Consider the following 16,621-nt stretch of genomic DNA (forward strand, 5'->3'; position numbering starts at 1 on the left):
CAGCGGACACAGGACACGGCAACGTGCGCGCGGCCAGCGGTGCGGCATTCGCCCGCGAGTTACGTCGCCATCCTTCCACAAATCCCACTCTCCGCAAAAGGCACGACACACCAGCTGCAGAGTTTTGACCTCTTTTACCTCGGCAGCAATACTGGTGAGTACTGAAGCCACAGGGAACACGTTGAAAGGACACTATCACATACTGTCATTAGCACCGTTACTGGATACTGTAACACCTCCGTTTTTATCCCGACCTGATCTGATCGAATAGCAGCCCAATATTTATTATCAACATGACCGTGAACCTAATGGGGCTGGTAATCGGAATTGACTGCAACGGAAGTTGTTACTTTCCAGTTCGTCCTGTTCAATACTATAATACTGAATGTCTAGTAATAAGGAACACCAACACAGTTTTACTAATTACGAACTTATATTCTTCTCAAAACACAAAAAGGAGACAGCCACTGCCTTCGTCATACATATCTAATTACGGCTAATCTCAGCACAGGCTTTCTTCATTTTCCATTATCTTCACACGCTATTTCATCACTGCATCCAACACTGCAATCCAAGGTTAGGCCGGCGCGGTAGATGCGAAACCAAATATTGGCACTAGTAACGTCACTGATCATAATGATACTTCTTCACTTTCTCGGTGTTAATCTCTTACTTAGGGGTCTAACCATGGCAATGGTGACACCCTTCTCGGTTAAAGACCCTGTATTTCAACAATGGCCTTCACACACACGATTCCCGCCAACCACACTGGCGCATCTCCACTCGCTCTCGCAACACGTCACAATCGATTGTTCGCCCTATCGACCTTTGCCGAGTGCAAAGTTATAGTAAGGGCCTACGGACTCCTTACAATACGAATATGCACCTCTCATGGCTTCAACGATGTCAGTGCTCACAAACTGAATTGCTGCCGGGCGTACACGTCATCGAGGTTCTGACACAAGGAGGATCGCCATATTGTGCACCAAGAACATAGCAAGCCCTTCACATATGCGCCTGCCATTCGAGGACAAGAAATGCGATCACTGCAACATTGTCTGTCACCCTGCACCACTGGTCGGAGACAAGCAGCAGCGGACTAAGGAATTACAATCTCATTCGTAGGCTCCCATTAACACCACAACATAAACGACTGCGCCTGGAGTAGCGTCGCATTTGTATTCAGCGATGAATCGCGATTCTGCACTACGTCAACTGACCACCGTCGGCCAGTAAGTCCCATTCTTCCTGTGTTCTTGAGAGGCATAGCGGTGTAATTGCTGGCGTCATTGTGTGGGGAGCCGAGCCATTGGATACGACTTCAGATCACGGTTGGTAGTGACTGAGTGCACTCTGAAGGCACAATGGTCCGACGTGCTCGTCCTACGTCATGCATTACCTCTCCTGCGCAGCATCGTGGTGCCATTTTTCACCAGGGCAGTGCTCATCTACACTTGGAACTTTTCCCTATAAACTGTTTGCGTGATGTTGAGGCACTTCCGTGCCCAGCAAGGTCTCCAGATCTGTCCTCGATACAATATGTAAAGGACCAACTCGGACGTAGTCTGTCCCAGTATCAGTATCCAGGATCTCAAGGATTAGCTACAAAAGTTGTAGGCCAGCTTGCCTGAGGAGAGGATAAAACCGATTTACGACACCTATCCCAACCAAATGAGTGCTAGCATCCATACAAGAGGTGGTGCAACGTCATACCAACAAGTGGGTTCATACTGTCAAGTTCTTTGTAAATTTTACTCGATGTTGCAGTTACTGAAGTAATGTCAGTCACCCTATCAGCCCATGAAGTTTTGTTTCCCTCCTCCCCTTATGTATGCTTTCGTTTTTTGTCAGGCGACGTATTTGCGAAAGAGGAGCTAAAAATTACATAATAAAATTGCGCCTGACTGAACGAAACGTAAGTATACAACTCCAGAAACAGCTCAGCGTTGAAAATGCAGTCGTCAAAAACGTTGTATTGATGAAGATACAAATTTGTTTCGCCAGCTGACGTTGGGTGAAAACCCACAACATAAATCTATGTAAAAAGCAGCAAGTTCATGTATTTCTTAAAGATCTTAATCCACAGTCACTAAGCTCAACCATCATGATCACGGATTAATGTTTAAGATGTTCACGGAACGAGGGAGCTCTACTGAGACTCTGTAGGAGGTATTAAGTGACTATATTTCAGGGTTTTAATTTAAATAATCCACCATGCTCACCAACGCAGTGCAAAGTTATTTTGCAGGCTGGTTTTATTACTTTGTTTTTTGTTTCTAGCAATTTCAATCGTTTAACCATTACAGCATAGTAAGATAGGAAATGTGGAGGATAATAGCAGAGTATGGGATATCTGAAAAGCTGATAAAGCTAACTAAAATGTTTGTGATGGAATCGAAGTGTAAAGTGAAAGTACAGGGGGTGTTCTCAGAAGCATTTGAAGTAAAAACAGGAGTGAGGCAGGGAGATACAATATCATCAACCCTGTTCAGTTTGGCCCTGAACAACACCCTGAGGAGAGTAACATATGAAAGAGCAGGAGTCGTCATACGAAAAAAGATAAACGTCCTGGCTTTTGCGGATGATATTGTGCTGATAGAAAAGAATATGGAACACCTGGAGAAAATAGGGACTGTGCTAATGGAAGAAGCTAAGAAAGTAGGTCTAAGTATAAATGAAAGTAAAACAAGGATCATGGTAGTAGGAAGAAGAGCTCATTTAGGACCAAACCATCTAAAAATCAGAAATCTAACAATACAGAAGACAGACACATTCGCGTACCTCGGTGTCAACATCAACCAACAAAACCTTATAGAACAAGAGATAGTAACAAGAATTCAAGCTGGGGGAAGATGTCTAGGAGCTATACACATAGAAGTTAAAATAAGAATATATCAGACCACCATCAAGTGCTATGCAAGTGAGACATGAACCAAGACAAAGGAAACAGAGAAAGAGCTCATCGCTTTTGAAAATAAAGTACTGATAAAAATATATGGACCAGTGAAAGAAAATGAACAGTGGAGAATAAGGAAATACAGAGAACACAGACAATTATACACATTGCCTGACGTCGTAGCGAGTGTGAAAATTATGTGACTAAGATGGTACGGACAAGTGAGGAGGAGAGGGGAGAACACGGGAATAAAGGCTGTAATGGAAGGAGAGGTTGAAGAAAGGATACCACTGGGACGGCCGAGAATGAGATGGAAGGATAATACCATGGGAGACATGCAGATACCGGGGCTGGCAGATGAAGATGCTGATGGCAGAGAAGTGTGGAAGGCTGGACTGAGTGAGGCCAAGCACCAGCTGCGGTATAAGTAAGTAAGTAAACCATTACAAAACTCGGTGTTGAGTAAGCAAGCAAGCTCCTTCATGACAGAGTTCTAGTAAAAATGCACAGCCCCCTATGTAGAGCCCATTTGACGACGTTTCAAATATACGTGGCTTATAGTAAAAGATAGAAAAACAGTATATAAAAGAGTACATAGTACTCCAGCAAACAGACTTCGCAGCAACACAGCGTAAAAAATTAGCATTGACCTATCAACTAAACAGACATTCACTTCACTAACTCCGCAGCTTGTGTGAAACTCGCAGAATAAAAATGTTCGGAAACTAAGAGGGCTATTACATTGATGATGTAGCACAAAAGGCGGCAAGCAGTGAACGATGCGGGAAAAGGTACGAAGTGGAAGACCAGGTACTGTACGCAGAACGCTCCTCAGACCACCAGTGAATGAAACCGTAGCGTTAGTTGACCGAATGTTTAGCAATGCACAGAGAACGAAACACTTAAACAGCGCTACAGTTGGAGGTGAACGTCTAACAAGAGGAATTCCCTAGCCTGTGTCACAGAACAGCAACCTTCTCTGCACTACTCATTCACTAGGGGTGTCACCGATCTGTAATTTACGTGATCACCGATCTGCAATTTATGGTATATAGTTTGTTTAGCAGCTAAGCCATATATATGTTCTCGCAATCGCTAAATAATGGACTGTGACTCGAATCCAAACGATACTATTTCAGGCGTCATCGTAACACAGTCGCTCATACTGGAGCCGTTGCCAACTTTAACAAATACTTTGTGCCGTTTACGTTGTCGCCTGCTTGAAACTTTAATCTTTATATTGTGCTAGTCTCATGGTGCACATACGACCCATTTTTCTGAAATTTTGCTTAGTGCCGTTCAGTTGTTCTAATTTTTTACTGTTCGACAAATGTAACTGTGAAATGCAATCTTAGCATCTCAAAACGCTGTAGCATAGGTAAGTAGGAAGTCTGTGTAACGAAGAAATGGTATGACCTTTGATAACAACTGTTTTGACTGGATGCGCTGAAATCTGCCCTAAGATAGTGAGCTAAACAGCGCATTAAACTCGGAAAGTGAACATATTCGAAAAATAACAATTAGGTGTGGAACCTACAAGAAGTACAATGTGTCTTCATGTCAGCCTCAATGAAAAGTACAAAATCTAAAAATAAGAAGCCATAAATTATTTATTTTGTAAGATAAAAAAGAGTATTTCCACACGGTGAAGGAAGAGATGCAGGTACATTCAGTATCGAAACACTTGAACTGTTGTTGGAGCAGCCTTTTAATGCCAGAAACTTAAACAAAAAATTGATCGGTGGGTGACAGCCTGCTTCATAAGGAAAAAAACCATACCGTGGATGCCGTAGGGCCTTGTCACTCTCTCTCTAGGACAAATATCTTTGTACCGAATGAACACATGTCCAACAAATGCGGTAATATTTCTGTTCGTCGCGTGTCTGTACTTAAAATATAGTAAAAAAAATATTTTCTGACTAAGTCACTGGATTCTCCTTTATTCGTAAAAGTAAGCGGTGAAAATAATGAAACGACGTTGGAGAAGTGTGGAATATACTCCAGTAGTGTTATCTGATTGTCGCTTTTTCCTCTAGTAATGTGTCCGAAAGACATAGTCTCCATCATGAATCGGCAACTCCATATCGGTATCGTGAAGTTACGAAAGACTGGTTGGTTATGCCAGGACTCTATACACAACCCGTTAAAGGGCGAACTTATATGTATGCCTTTTTCTGGGAAATAAAAAAAAGGAGAGGATTGTTACTTAACATGAGGGATGAATCACAGAATTTAGTACCGTTCACCAAGGATTTAATCAAGTTCCTACTATAAAAAGAGGTGGAGTACGTTTCAAACTTCCAGGACAGTAAAAGATATGGTAGCGTTTCGTTGAGCGGTGACAGAAAAACCGTAGTTCGTTGAGGTCGGGCTTTGCCGTTCACTTGCTTCCGTTGGTTATCCAGCTTTTGGTGGAGATTTCAATCTACCCGGATGCTTAACAGGGTAGGAGGACACAGGAGTACTTTCTGTATTCGGAGTTGTCAAGCGTGAAAATATCGCCACACACTTTCATCTCTTTATCGATGCCGATATGTATCTTTATCACTTCCTGTGGAGATTATCATACAGGATGTGACACATACTCGTACACCGAGAATGAACTGTCTTGTATCTATGCTGAACGTATACGTTTATGTTTGTTAAATCGTTTCTAGAATATAGTAACCTACATTTTTAGTTTACTCCTAATAACTCCGACATCAGTATAAGTACAGTCCAACACAAGCGTTCTGCAGTTGCTGTGTAAACAATGCTCGCTAATCACTTACAGTGGAGAAATCCGCTCGTGGAAACAAATGGCAGACTGTATATGCGTGAACGTGATTATTTCGCTTAATCACATGATAGAGGACTCTCCCAAGAATCATATTTCTGAGGGCCGAGCATATACAATTGCGCCTTGGCGTCGTAAATAATTTATGCTTCTGAATCAATTCAGTAAAAAGATACTGCCATTTATGTCAGCTGTTATGACACACTCACTCATCAGAAACTCAAAAGGTGAACTAGCTATGTACATAGTTATGTATGTCCGAAACCCTCATAGCACGAATCCTACGCGCATTTGTCTTTTAAATCATGAAGCAGCGTCCTTTCACTGTTCCTGTCCTTGTTGACTTTGAACCAATTGCCCTTAGAAAATGGCATATTATGTTTTATTTCACTCCACTGAATGTGAGACAAGAGAGAACGAGCTCTGTGCGTAGGTACAATATACTTGATTCGTGGTGGATTGGGTAAGACATGACGTATCATGATCACGCAGTTCCCATTTAGAAGTAACTAGCTACTGGGCTAAACTATCTTTCGTCCTAACTTGTGTGTCATATACGATGATCAGTTACATGCTTCTGTGTAAAATCGGATAAGATATTTAGAATTCGAGGGACTTCCGAAACAATACTCGTGTATAATATGTACGGAAATAACAATCTGGATTATCGATGATATTAAGTGCTAGTTAGGATTGTAGCGCATTTATGAAATTTATGATCACTATTACTTGATGGTACGTCGAAAAGACAGTGATTAAAATGAAGTTAAGAGCAGGAGAAAAAAGTGAAAGGAAATTAACTGGTCTGTCAGCGCTCACGTGGCATTATGTGGCTGTCTAGAGGTTCAAACGACACGAAGCACTGAACTGGGCCACATGAGAATACCGAGAAAAGTTTAAAGATTAAAGATGCAAAAGAATAATCACGAAAGCACTGAAATTTGGAAATATCTAATAGAACAAATAATTGTGGTGCTAAAGGAGCAAGACTACGCAAGATCAACGAAGCTATAATCACAAAAAAGCGCGGGAGACCAAGGGAAAGGTTATTATTTAACAACAGATGAAAGAAGAGGAACTAAAGAAATATGTTTCTGGAAACGAACAGTTGCATAGTCCCATGCATAATTGATCGCCTTTAATAAAATAAAAAAGACACGCGCGAAAGGACGAGGTTTGAACAAGCAGAGAAATAGTGTGTAGATTGGGAAGCGTCTTTGCAAAGTGTAGATATAAAGTGCTCTCCAAGATTTTATTGGACAATGTAGAAAGTCAGTGTGATCAAACAGTTGGTGAATATCAAGGAGGATTTCGATGCGGAAGGTTCTGTACTGAGCAGATCTTCAATCTGAAAACCATTCTCCAACTAAAACAAAAAAGGAGTACGAACATCACCGTGGTTTTCGCCGACTTTACGAAAGCTTGATTCCATCGACCGCCAAACACTACTCTTAGTATTGCAAGAACGAGGTGTGGATTGCAACACACACACCCTCATCAAACAGACTCTCACGGATACAGGCTCTAAGGTGAAGTTCAGGGGAGAACTACCTCAGAGTTTCAACAGCAAAAAGGGAGTACGACAAGGTGATGGTGTCACCCATTCTGTTTAATCTGGTGTTTGATAAAGCCATCAAAACCTGGGAATATACGCTGAGGAATATAGGAATCAAACCAGTTACCATTGGAGCTGGGACCCGAAGAATCGAAATAAGATGCCCTGCTTTCGCAGATGACATTGCAATCTTAACCAACAACTCGAAGGATGCTGCCATTGCTGTCCAAGCCCTGCATGAGAGAATTGTGAAGTCAGGGTTACAAATATCGTATGACAAGGCGAAATACTTTGAGAACCGGCACTCCAGTAACACCCCTTTAACGACTGTACATGGAACGATTGGGAGGGTCGATCGCTTTCGTTATCTTGGTGAATGGGTCCACCCCAATGGTGGAGACGACACCTTCATCTTAGAAAGAGGTAACAAACATCTGTCCCACAATCAGTACAGAAGTGTATTTCGAATAATGCTAAGGTATGTCATCACAGAACTGCTGTCAGACCACAGTTTCTGCATGCCGCAGAGACCTTCTCGATGAACAGAAAAGGTGCGATGGATGACCTGGAGAAAGCCGAAAGACGTATTGTCAGAAAAATTCATGGCCCGAGATTGCTCCCAAATGTAACCTACCGACTGAAGTCTAATTCTGAATTCTATCAACAGTTAGAGAACACCAGTATGCGACGTAGGAGGCTCAAGTTCAATGGGCACCTACAACGAATGAACAACTGGGCTTACCAAGAAGATCTTCTCATTGGTTCAAAGTTAAAAGACTGGAAGCCTGTGGCTTAATGAAGTGCTAAAGGGCTTGGATTCGGCTGGGATCTCTGATCTTGAGGTAGAAGATAGTTGCAAATCTTGTGCTATGGTAGAGTCTTGGACACCACCTCCTAGAGTCCCTAAACGTCGGAAGCCCCTTTCACAGAAGAGGGAGAAATTATCAGCAGGGCTCGAGACATATTGGGAACGGAAGAGATTATCGAAGAACAATTAGTCATAAGCACTCCTTAGTGGGCTTAAATCAATATATATAACAAGCATACATTTGATACATTTTATGTTTAAACGACGCAGGTATTCGAACCGAACGAAAATTTAAAACGAGAGACATTAATGACTGAAACCTGACACGAACCAGCGATCCAGGCTTGAACGCTACCGATAACGCCACGCAGCCATCGAAAATTGACCTCCCTTCAGTTAATTAAAGTCGCGCGGAGAAATAGAAAGTTGATTTTCTTGAGAATTTTTGACAGTTGCATGAAACTGCTTTGAGTGATCGGTAATAAAGTTGTGAAAATGAACAGCCGCTTTGGCAGAGATATATTAAGGACTAGTTAGTACGTCGTATGTGATGGAAGTGGAACGAATGGCAGGTAGCGAGTGGAGGCAGCTGGTGCAACAGGTGGCAGACGCGGCAGTAGCCGTAGATTTCGTGGCCGGCCGGCTGGCTGGACACACGAGTGGACGTCGGCAATCCGACACCCGCCCCCCTGCCCCCCTGCCTGCCTGCCTGCCTCTGGCTCGCATCGCTTCTGTCGCTGCACGCATGCCGGGCTGGCCGTTGGGTTGGCCGCTCCGCTGCTCGCGCTGCGTCACGCACTCTGCGCCCGCCTTGTAACGTTCAACTAGTTCCCCTTAGCAGCTGCATACCGCTATCGTATTCACTTCTCCCCAGCAGCTAAACGTTACGTCTACAGATTGTTGCTCACATGAAACTAACGATTTGAAACCGAAGGCGCCTCTAGTCACCACTTACAGCTGGAATCTGTGTCTTCACTTATTGTCGTCGTCGTCGTCGTCGTCGTCGTCGTTGTTGGTGGTGGTGGTGGTGGTGGTGGTGGTGGTGGTGGTGGTGGTGGTTGCGGTTGCGGTTGCTATTATTACTGTGTGCTGGTTTGGTCTTTAGCAGCCGTGCTATGCGCGCACTCACGCACGCACGCGTTCCACCATACAGTGCAGTTAGCCACTAATTGTTATGACTTAATTTGCAGTTTCTGTGGTGATTCAAAAAAATACTAAAATTTCGTGTATAGTTATAATTGACCTTCCTAACAAAACAGCCGAATATTACGATATCCCGAAAAAAATTAACTGCTTTTTATAGTGGTGAACAATACCGTAGTAGACTAGGTCAAACGTTTTAATGATGGGTGATTTTATATCAATACCAGTGTGATCACGACATGGACCAGAAACTTAAAATTTGAGAACAATTGTGGAGCATAAAACATACTTTAGCACGAGATATACAAAATAACACTAGTTAAAATATTTTTTGGCTGCATACACTACATAGACCACCAAAGTGGGTCGTGAGTCATTTACAAACGACAATAAAGTAAGATCCATGCTGCTGAAATGGGATCTTCGTGCTGTGAAAGGCTGTACCAGAGAAGACAGATTTTTAAAAAAAAAAAAAAAAAAAAAAAAAAAAAAAAAAAACGAGATTTGAGAGGAATTACACGTATTTAACGTAAGAAACAAAACGGAATGCAGCAGAAGAAAATGGAGTGGACATTTCGAAAGAATGAAGATCAGCAGACTACCTTACAGAGTCTAATTCAGTTGGCTGGAGAAATCTGAAGGCCAAGGAAGAAATGGGCACGTAACAGACAACGACCTGATACTTAAAGTGTAGATGCAGAAGAAGTCAATTTTATGACTTAATATATATAAATGAGAAATTCAGTTTAATAATATAAAGCAGTTCAACTAATAACTGGGGTTGACTGACCACAGGGCTAAAAAGGACGGACCAGCTACTATGCAACACACTAAATCCTCTTGCGTTAAATCTTTGACTGCAGTACCGACACTACACAAGATTTTATAACTTTTACCGCACTCCTCTCTTCACCTAAAACATAAGTCATACCGCAACTTAGATTTGCTTGTTCCATCTTGTCAGAATATAAAATGATGCACACCAGAGGCATCCCAGACTGAAAGGGGGGGGGGGGGGGGAGGAGGAGAGGCGGCTCCTGCTGGAGTACGAAGCAGTGAGTTAATGCGTCGCACTGGGAGCCACAGCCGGGCTGTTAGCTTCACTGAGTGCAGCTTTTCGTCCGTTAGTCAGCCACATCGCCTCTCAGCTACGTGGCTGTCTCAGTTAACAGCGAAATGACAGCCTATAGGGAAGTGGCACATTGTACCATGTGTTCATTGCAACCCTTGATGAAAGTTGCACCTGTGGCCGAAAGGAAATGATGGAAAATGTTACTAGCTGATTATCATTAATAAACATACGACAGTGATATAAAAGAAATGATTACACGCAAATGGAGAAAATAATGTGGAAAAATAGTGCATTGTTCATACTTTCATGTACAATACAATCCACTTATATTGCTGATTTTACGCGTAATAAAATGTTTTACAATGTTAATAGCCTCGTTATTTGCCTAAGTTATTCGTCAAGACTGAGTGACATCATTTATTTGAGAAGAACTAGTCACTGTCACTGAATTTCTGTTAAGAAAAAAATTATCAACTCTCTCTCTCGTGGTGCACAGTTACGGGGTGGTCTCAGATTCGGCAGAGGGGGCGGGGTCCAAGCTCACCCCCCAGCACGCGAGGATAAGTCATACGTGCGATCCTCACTCCCCGTGAGTCAGTCGGGGTGTATACTGCGTGTGTGTTTAAAAAAACCGCGGCAGATTACTGCTTCACTGAAACATAGCTTGTTATTAGTCTCCAGTGACTCAATTACTGACGATACCTTAAATCACAATATTTCATGCTATTTTTCTCATTTTGGATCCCGGAGTTCGTTAAGTAACATGCACATCGGCAGTGTCGCAGTGTGTTTTAATTGCCTGTCCGGTACATCAACAAATCCGTGTACACATGATTCTTAAAATGTGATGTTCGAATGGTGTTCCAGTTACCCAACCACCTTGTTTGAGTATTGCTCGAAACACTTTCGTATAACTTCACCAGGCAGTACCAGCGGAACATAAAGCCATTAATTCTTATTTAGTTTTTTAATTCCTGTATTCTATTAAAATAGTAACTTTTTTTTTACTTTGCTGCTGTGCTTCATTGACAGTATAACACTTCGTGCGTAGCAAAAATTATAATGTAGATAGTAACTGATGATGATGATAGTAATACTGAAATATTGTTACTTTTGTTTGTATCCTCTGGAGTTGCGTCCTGACAAGTGTAGACATGTAGATTATTCTGTTTCCGGTTAATATGTCTGTTAAATTTTGAATATTGCCGTGTAAACGTTTCTATTAGCTGTTGCATGGTCCACGCGTGCAGCGGTATAGTAATGGTGGTGTTCACGTTGCAGAAACGCGAACCCGTGCCCCTGGTGGTGAAGCAGGAGCGCGTCGATGGCGGAGACTCCTGTGTACCCGGCTCCGGCCCCAATTCGTGCTCCATGCAGAAGGTGCCTTCGCTGTCTGACCTCAGCGACCCCGAGAGCTCGCTCGGTGAGTACTTTGCTACCTACTCTGCATGTCGTATATACTAATAACGTGCTCTGCCAAGGGATGGAAGCGATCTCGTATGTGGAAAAACACTAGCCAGGACATAAAAAGCAGTTCCTCGTATGATTTGTGCTAGTGTGTCATAAAACACGGGGACACAATCCGACTTCACCTTCGGGGTGACACAGTAGGAGAGCGTCTCCCGTAGCAACGAGAGTGGCGACGAGTCCAAAATGGGGCGTTCTACTTACGGACTTCCCATCGCGGTCCGTTGCTGGTCACACGGATGTCATTCGACGGCGCAAGACGATCGAAATTCGTACCTCAGCGTTCCTTAAGTCGCCGTACATCCTTCGGAAAACAATGGAAAGTGCGTCGTGCGAGGTACTTAGAACGAGTATCAACCACTGTCTTTTGTGTTACAGTAGCCAACGAAGCGTGCGAAAAATTACTGATGTGTATTTCCTCAAGGCCCCTTACTCCTACTGACAGTTTGGTACACATAAAAATACTTAGGCACATTTTGAGAACCGGATCACTTAAGTCACAAAACTGAAAAAAATGTCACTGAAAGAGGTTCCGAAATTTTCCGTTTTAGAGTTCATATCAAAAAATATTGGTGTAATCATTAAGAGCCAATCTCGGTGGTCTTCATTGCACTGGAGCCGCAGCTCGGATGAATTATTTGTGATTTAGTGCCGCCAGCAGCAGTCTTTTTCCTTCATTGGTTGTTCGTATATACAGTTTTGGTTTTAGACAATTATCAAGTATGTATACAGCAAAAGCACCGTAGATTCAATACAAACATTAAACATAAACAAGTCAGTGAAATATAACTTACTTTACAACAAATTCAGTAATGGCACGTTATGCCATAAGTCTCTGCTCATGTCTAAGTAGCGTTGCCTATGGTTGCAGATGTCGTAACTGTTATAAAAATGGAATCACTAACTCAGTTGTCGCGGGAGAACATCGTAGTTTTGGAAACTACATACATTTCGTGTTCCATCGCACTAAACAAAGATGTCAACGTGGATATGCGACTACTAACCATAGATCTATTCCAAAGATCTTACGCTTAGTAGGCGTACACAGAGCCGAAGTATTCAACGTACATAGATGGTGGACAAGAGTTCAAATGGTTCAAATGGCTCTGAGCACTATGGGACTCAACTGCTGTGGTCATCAGTCCCCTAGAACTTAGAACTACTTAAACCTAACTAACCTAAGGACATCACACACATCCATGCCCGAGGCAGGATTCGAACCTGCGACCGTAGCAGTCGCACGGTTCCAGACTGCGCGCCTAGAACCGCGAGACCACCGCGGCCGGCGACAAGGGTGTTATTCTGTCATGTACACACACAGGTTGTGAAATGGATAAAATTAAAATAAATGCCGAGATGTAAAGTTTAGCTGTCGAATATCTAAAATGCTAAAAATTATGCTCGTGTTCCATGAGCTGGTGACGCTGTGAACCGTTATTGTGGGCTGTGGTTTGTAAATAGTCAACAAGCCAAAGTTCTTCAGATAGTAACTAAAACGAGTTTTTTTGTCCTGCCTTTACATGTTTTTACTCTGAATTTTGGTACGAGAATCCCACCTCCAAATTTTGTTTGTGTTTTGGTGCACTGTGTATATTGGTATGGTACTTACTTAAGATAAAAACTGGAAGAGCAGAATCTATATGGTGTGTGGCTTGGATACTCTCGAGTGTAACGAGAGATGGTTGTAGGTTTCTAAACGAGATATTTCTCAATGTATTTGAAAGTTTGGTGTCTGCACTTCCAGACATCACGCATTCATATAATTTGATTGGCCTAGCCGGGCAATGGATCGACATTCTTCAGTGAGAATGCACAAATACGTCCGATCTCCTGTGGGAATCTGAGAGGGAACATGGAGGAAGTGGACAGGGACTGCAGATAGGTGGAACTCGATGGGAATGTGAGTCGTCCGTGAGGCGTACCGAGTTGTCCGCGCCGATACGATAAAGCTGTATCCCAGACGGCGCAGTGATTAACGCAACAGCCTCGTAAGCAGGAGATCCTGTTTCCGAACCACGGTACGGTACACATTTTCACTCGTTGCCGCTGATTCCGCCTAATGTCCCCGTGCAACTGACGGCAGTGATCCCCTCCCCTCCCCTCTCCTCCCTTTCCTTTTCTTCCCCTCTCCACCTTCTATTTACACTTTTCTCAACGTATTCACACTTTGCAATAGCACGTGCGCGTGGTTCCTTAAAAAAGGAATGAGTTTGTCCCTCGTTTCTAAAGACTCCGCCATTGATTGAACATAATCACCCTTCGTTCTTCCAGTACCACGAACGTTCGGTGCGAGCTGGGCAACTTCGATTTCCATATCCCGCCATTGGTCCATAAGATGTTTATTGCACCATACCAGATACTGTATGCAGAACCACACTGGGCTGTGGAGCAGTTGACGGTCGTCTTATGGTGATTACCTCATGGGATTCCGACTGAAGACTGTGCTTCAACGGAGCCTACTGAGGAGATCAATTGGAATTTCTGCTGCGATACATGCATCCCCGTTCTCTTTCTCGAGGATTGGGCTTTACTCTTCTTGCTCCAAGTGGAAAAGTGAAGGCAGATGGCTTACAGAAGTGGCTGTGCCCGATACCCGTGAGCGGTACCTGTTCTAGTATGAACACTGCATGCGTCAGTTGGCCGTTGTGGCCGAGCGGTTCTAGGCGCTTCAGTCCGGAACCTCGCGATTGCGACGGTCGCAGGTTCAAATCCAGCCTCGGGCGTGGATATGTGTGATGTCCTTAGGTTAGTTAGGTTTAAGTAGTTCTAAGTTCTAGGGGACTGATGACCTCAGATGTTAAATCCCATAGTGCTCAGAGCCATTTGAACCATTTTGCAACCGTCACCTGGGTAATACTGACACTGTTCACACAGGGAGGTTTGCTTTCATAGTTTCTTCTATCGAGTGTACACTTTGTCATGGGGAAAATTTTTTATACTAAAATTTCCTATTTACGACATAAATTATAATATGTGAATACGTAAGATACTGAGCATTAGTATTGATCTTCATTATCGTCATACGATTTTCAGTCGGAGGTGAAAATTAATTCTGAATTTCTATGAGATGGTTGACGTCGGATGTTTGCTAGATGGGAACAAGGATGCCCAAGACGAAAGTGGTGAATTATTCACTCTAAACTATGAGGCGATGCAGCTGCCGACGCACTATTAAGCATGTATTATTCCAAACAGATGCAGCTAAGACCGCGCGATGCAAAGAGGGGCACTCGCGTATACCGATAGCTGTCAGGAACAGGTGCGCAGCTCAGTTCTTCAGCCAGCGAACCTTACACAATACTTCGGCTGAGTACGATCCTGTAAACAGGGCACGTTTAGACAAGATAGCAATCTGCACACATTTAAATAACCAATTTTTACACTTTTGTAACTGAATCATCTCATCGTCGAAATTATTCCAACAAAGATCAAACGCTGTTTACAAATCTCACTTCTCTTCCAGTTTCGGAATTACCGATTCACCTGTGATATATTTTCTCCGTCATAACAGTACTTGTTAAATGTAGCATAATCCATTAAGAAGGGGAAATATTTGTAAAAGAACAGTATTTCGGCAGAAACGTCCTGAGGTAGAAAATTGTGCAATTCGCAAATATTTAAATGTAGTTCTTTCTCGGTATGTTGTTGTTATACCTTAGATAATATTACCACGCAATAGAAACGAATGTTACAGAATATTGTTAAAATTACGTTTATAAAATACTGTAAGCCCTGTAGCATACTAATTGCAAATCTTTCCTCAAAGAATAGGTTTTATACTAGTTTCTTACTGTGTACATGATTATTTCAACGACTGTCGTATTATACGTGCCACGTGCCAGGTTGTCGCATTTTAACCGTCAGAATTGATAATGATATTTCCGAAAGCAGTTACGAAATTTTATTAATTAAAATGTTTATCAGATTATACGATACACTTCTCCTTACTTCTACTTACACATTATTAACAATTACGTAAGTAATAGACGTTATTGGCAGGAGAATCTTTCAGAAGTGCTATTAGCCAATTACTATGTAGGTGGACTGTTACAGTTCGGAGACTAATTTAAAAAAATTGGTACGCTTATTGCTGAGATATCCGATGGCTAGGACAGCTTGTTAGGTGCCTGACCCCCCAAGCTGTTGGGGATTTTCCTCCACTGTTGTTCTCTCCTAGTCACATAGTCGTGATGTAATAGAACATTTATAGCGAGCAGTATGCACTAGTTACCTTACAGCTTTTTATGCACTACTTCCAACAGCAATGTGTTTTTAGATTCGAATTCTGGAGGTGCAGATCCACATCACACTATCACATTCGCATAGTCCTGAGTGGCACGTAATTAGTAAATTCAGGTGATAGCCAGAACAATACCGTCAACAATGTCAGTACCTGTTGCCTTCTCTATTCTCGTTCGTGAAGAGGAAACAGATTTGTATACCAATATATGCCCTGAAATTCAAATATATAAAACTCTGACTTATTTGTATAAGATTTTCACATAAATTTCCCAGCATTCATTTATATCAAAATTTTAGTTTCGAAAAAATGAAAAAAGATGTGTTTATCAGTCAACACTCAGCGTGATGAACTCTAAAGGGAAAAAAGAAAACTCCACGGCAAACCTTAAAAGAAGGGTGCAAGTGGCTTTCTGCAACACTTAAAAGTAGAAAATTCCTAAGAGCTTGACGGTTACATGATATGGTTATACGAAGAGGCGCACTGTAATATACCATGAAAAATGCTTTTATGAAATTGGACTGAAATTCTATCGCGCCATAATGTGGTTATGTAATTCGATTCTGACGTATGATGCGTTTAAGGGCTGCAACACCGTGGATCTTTCGGAAGTCGCAAATGACATTGTTTCACTGATGAAACAAATATAGAATGGTGAATTTGG

At 42.4% G+C, this 16,621-nt stretch overlaps 1 protein-coding gene across 4 annotated transcripts in view; it reads left to right on the top strand.

Annotated features, from left to right (window-relative positions):
- The window catches only part of LOC126268147 (ETS-like protein pointed), a 739,728-nt gene that overhangs the window by 177,582 nt on the left and 545,525 nt on the right, over window positions 1–16,621 (top strand). For all 4 annotated transcript variants that reach the window (XM_049973680.1, XM_049973679.1, XM_049973681.1 and 1 more), the window contains exon 3: window positions 11,532–11,673. In XM_049973680.1, the coding sequence (XP_049829637.1) occupies window positions 11,532–11,673 (142 nt within the window). The remainder of the gene's footprint in view (window positions 1–11,531; window positions 11,674–16,621) is intronic.

The sequence above is a fragment of the Schistocerca gregaria genome, chromosome 4 (assembly GCF_023897955.1).
Source record: "Schistocerca gregaria isolate iqSchGreg1 chromosome 4, iqSchGreg1.2, whole genome shotgun sequence".
Classification (NCBI taxonomy): domain Eukaryota; kingdom Metazoa; phylum Arthropoda; class Insecta; order Orthoptera; family Acrididae; genus Schistocerca; species Schistocerca gregaria.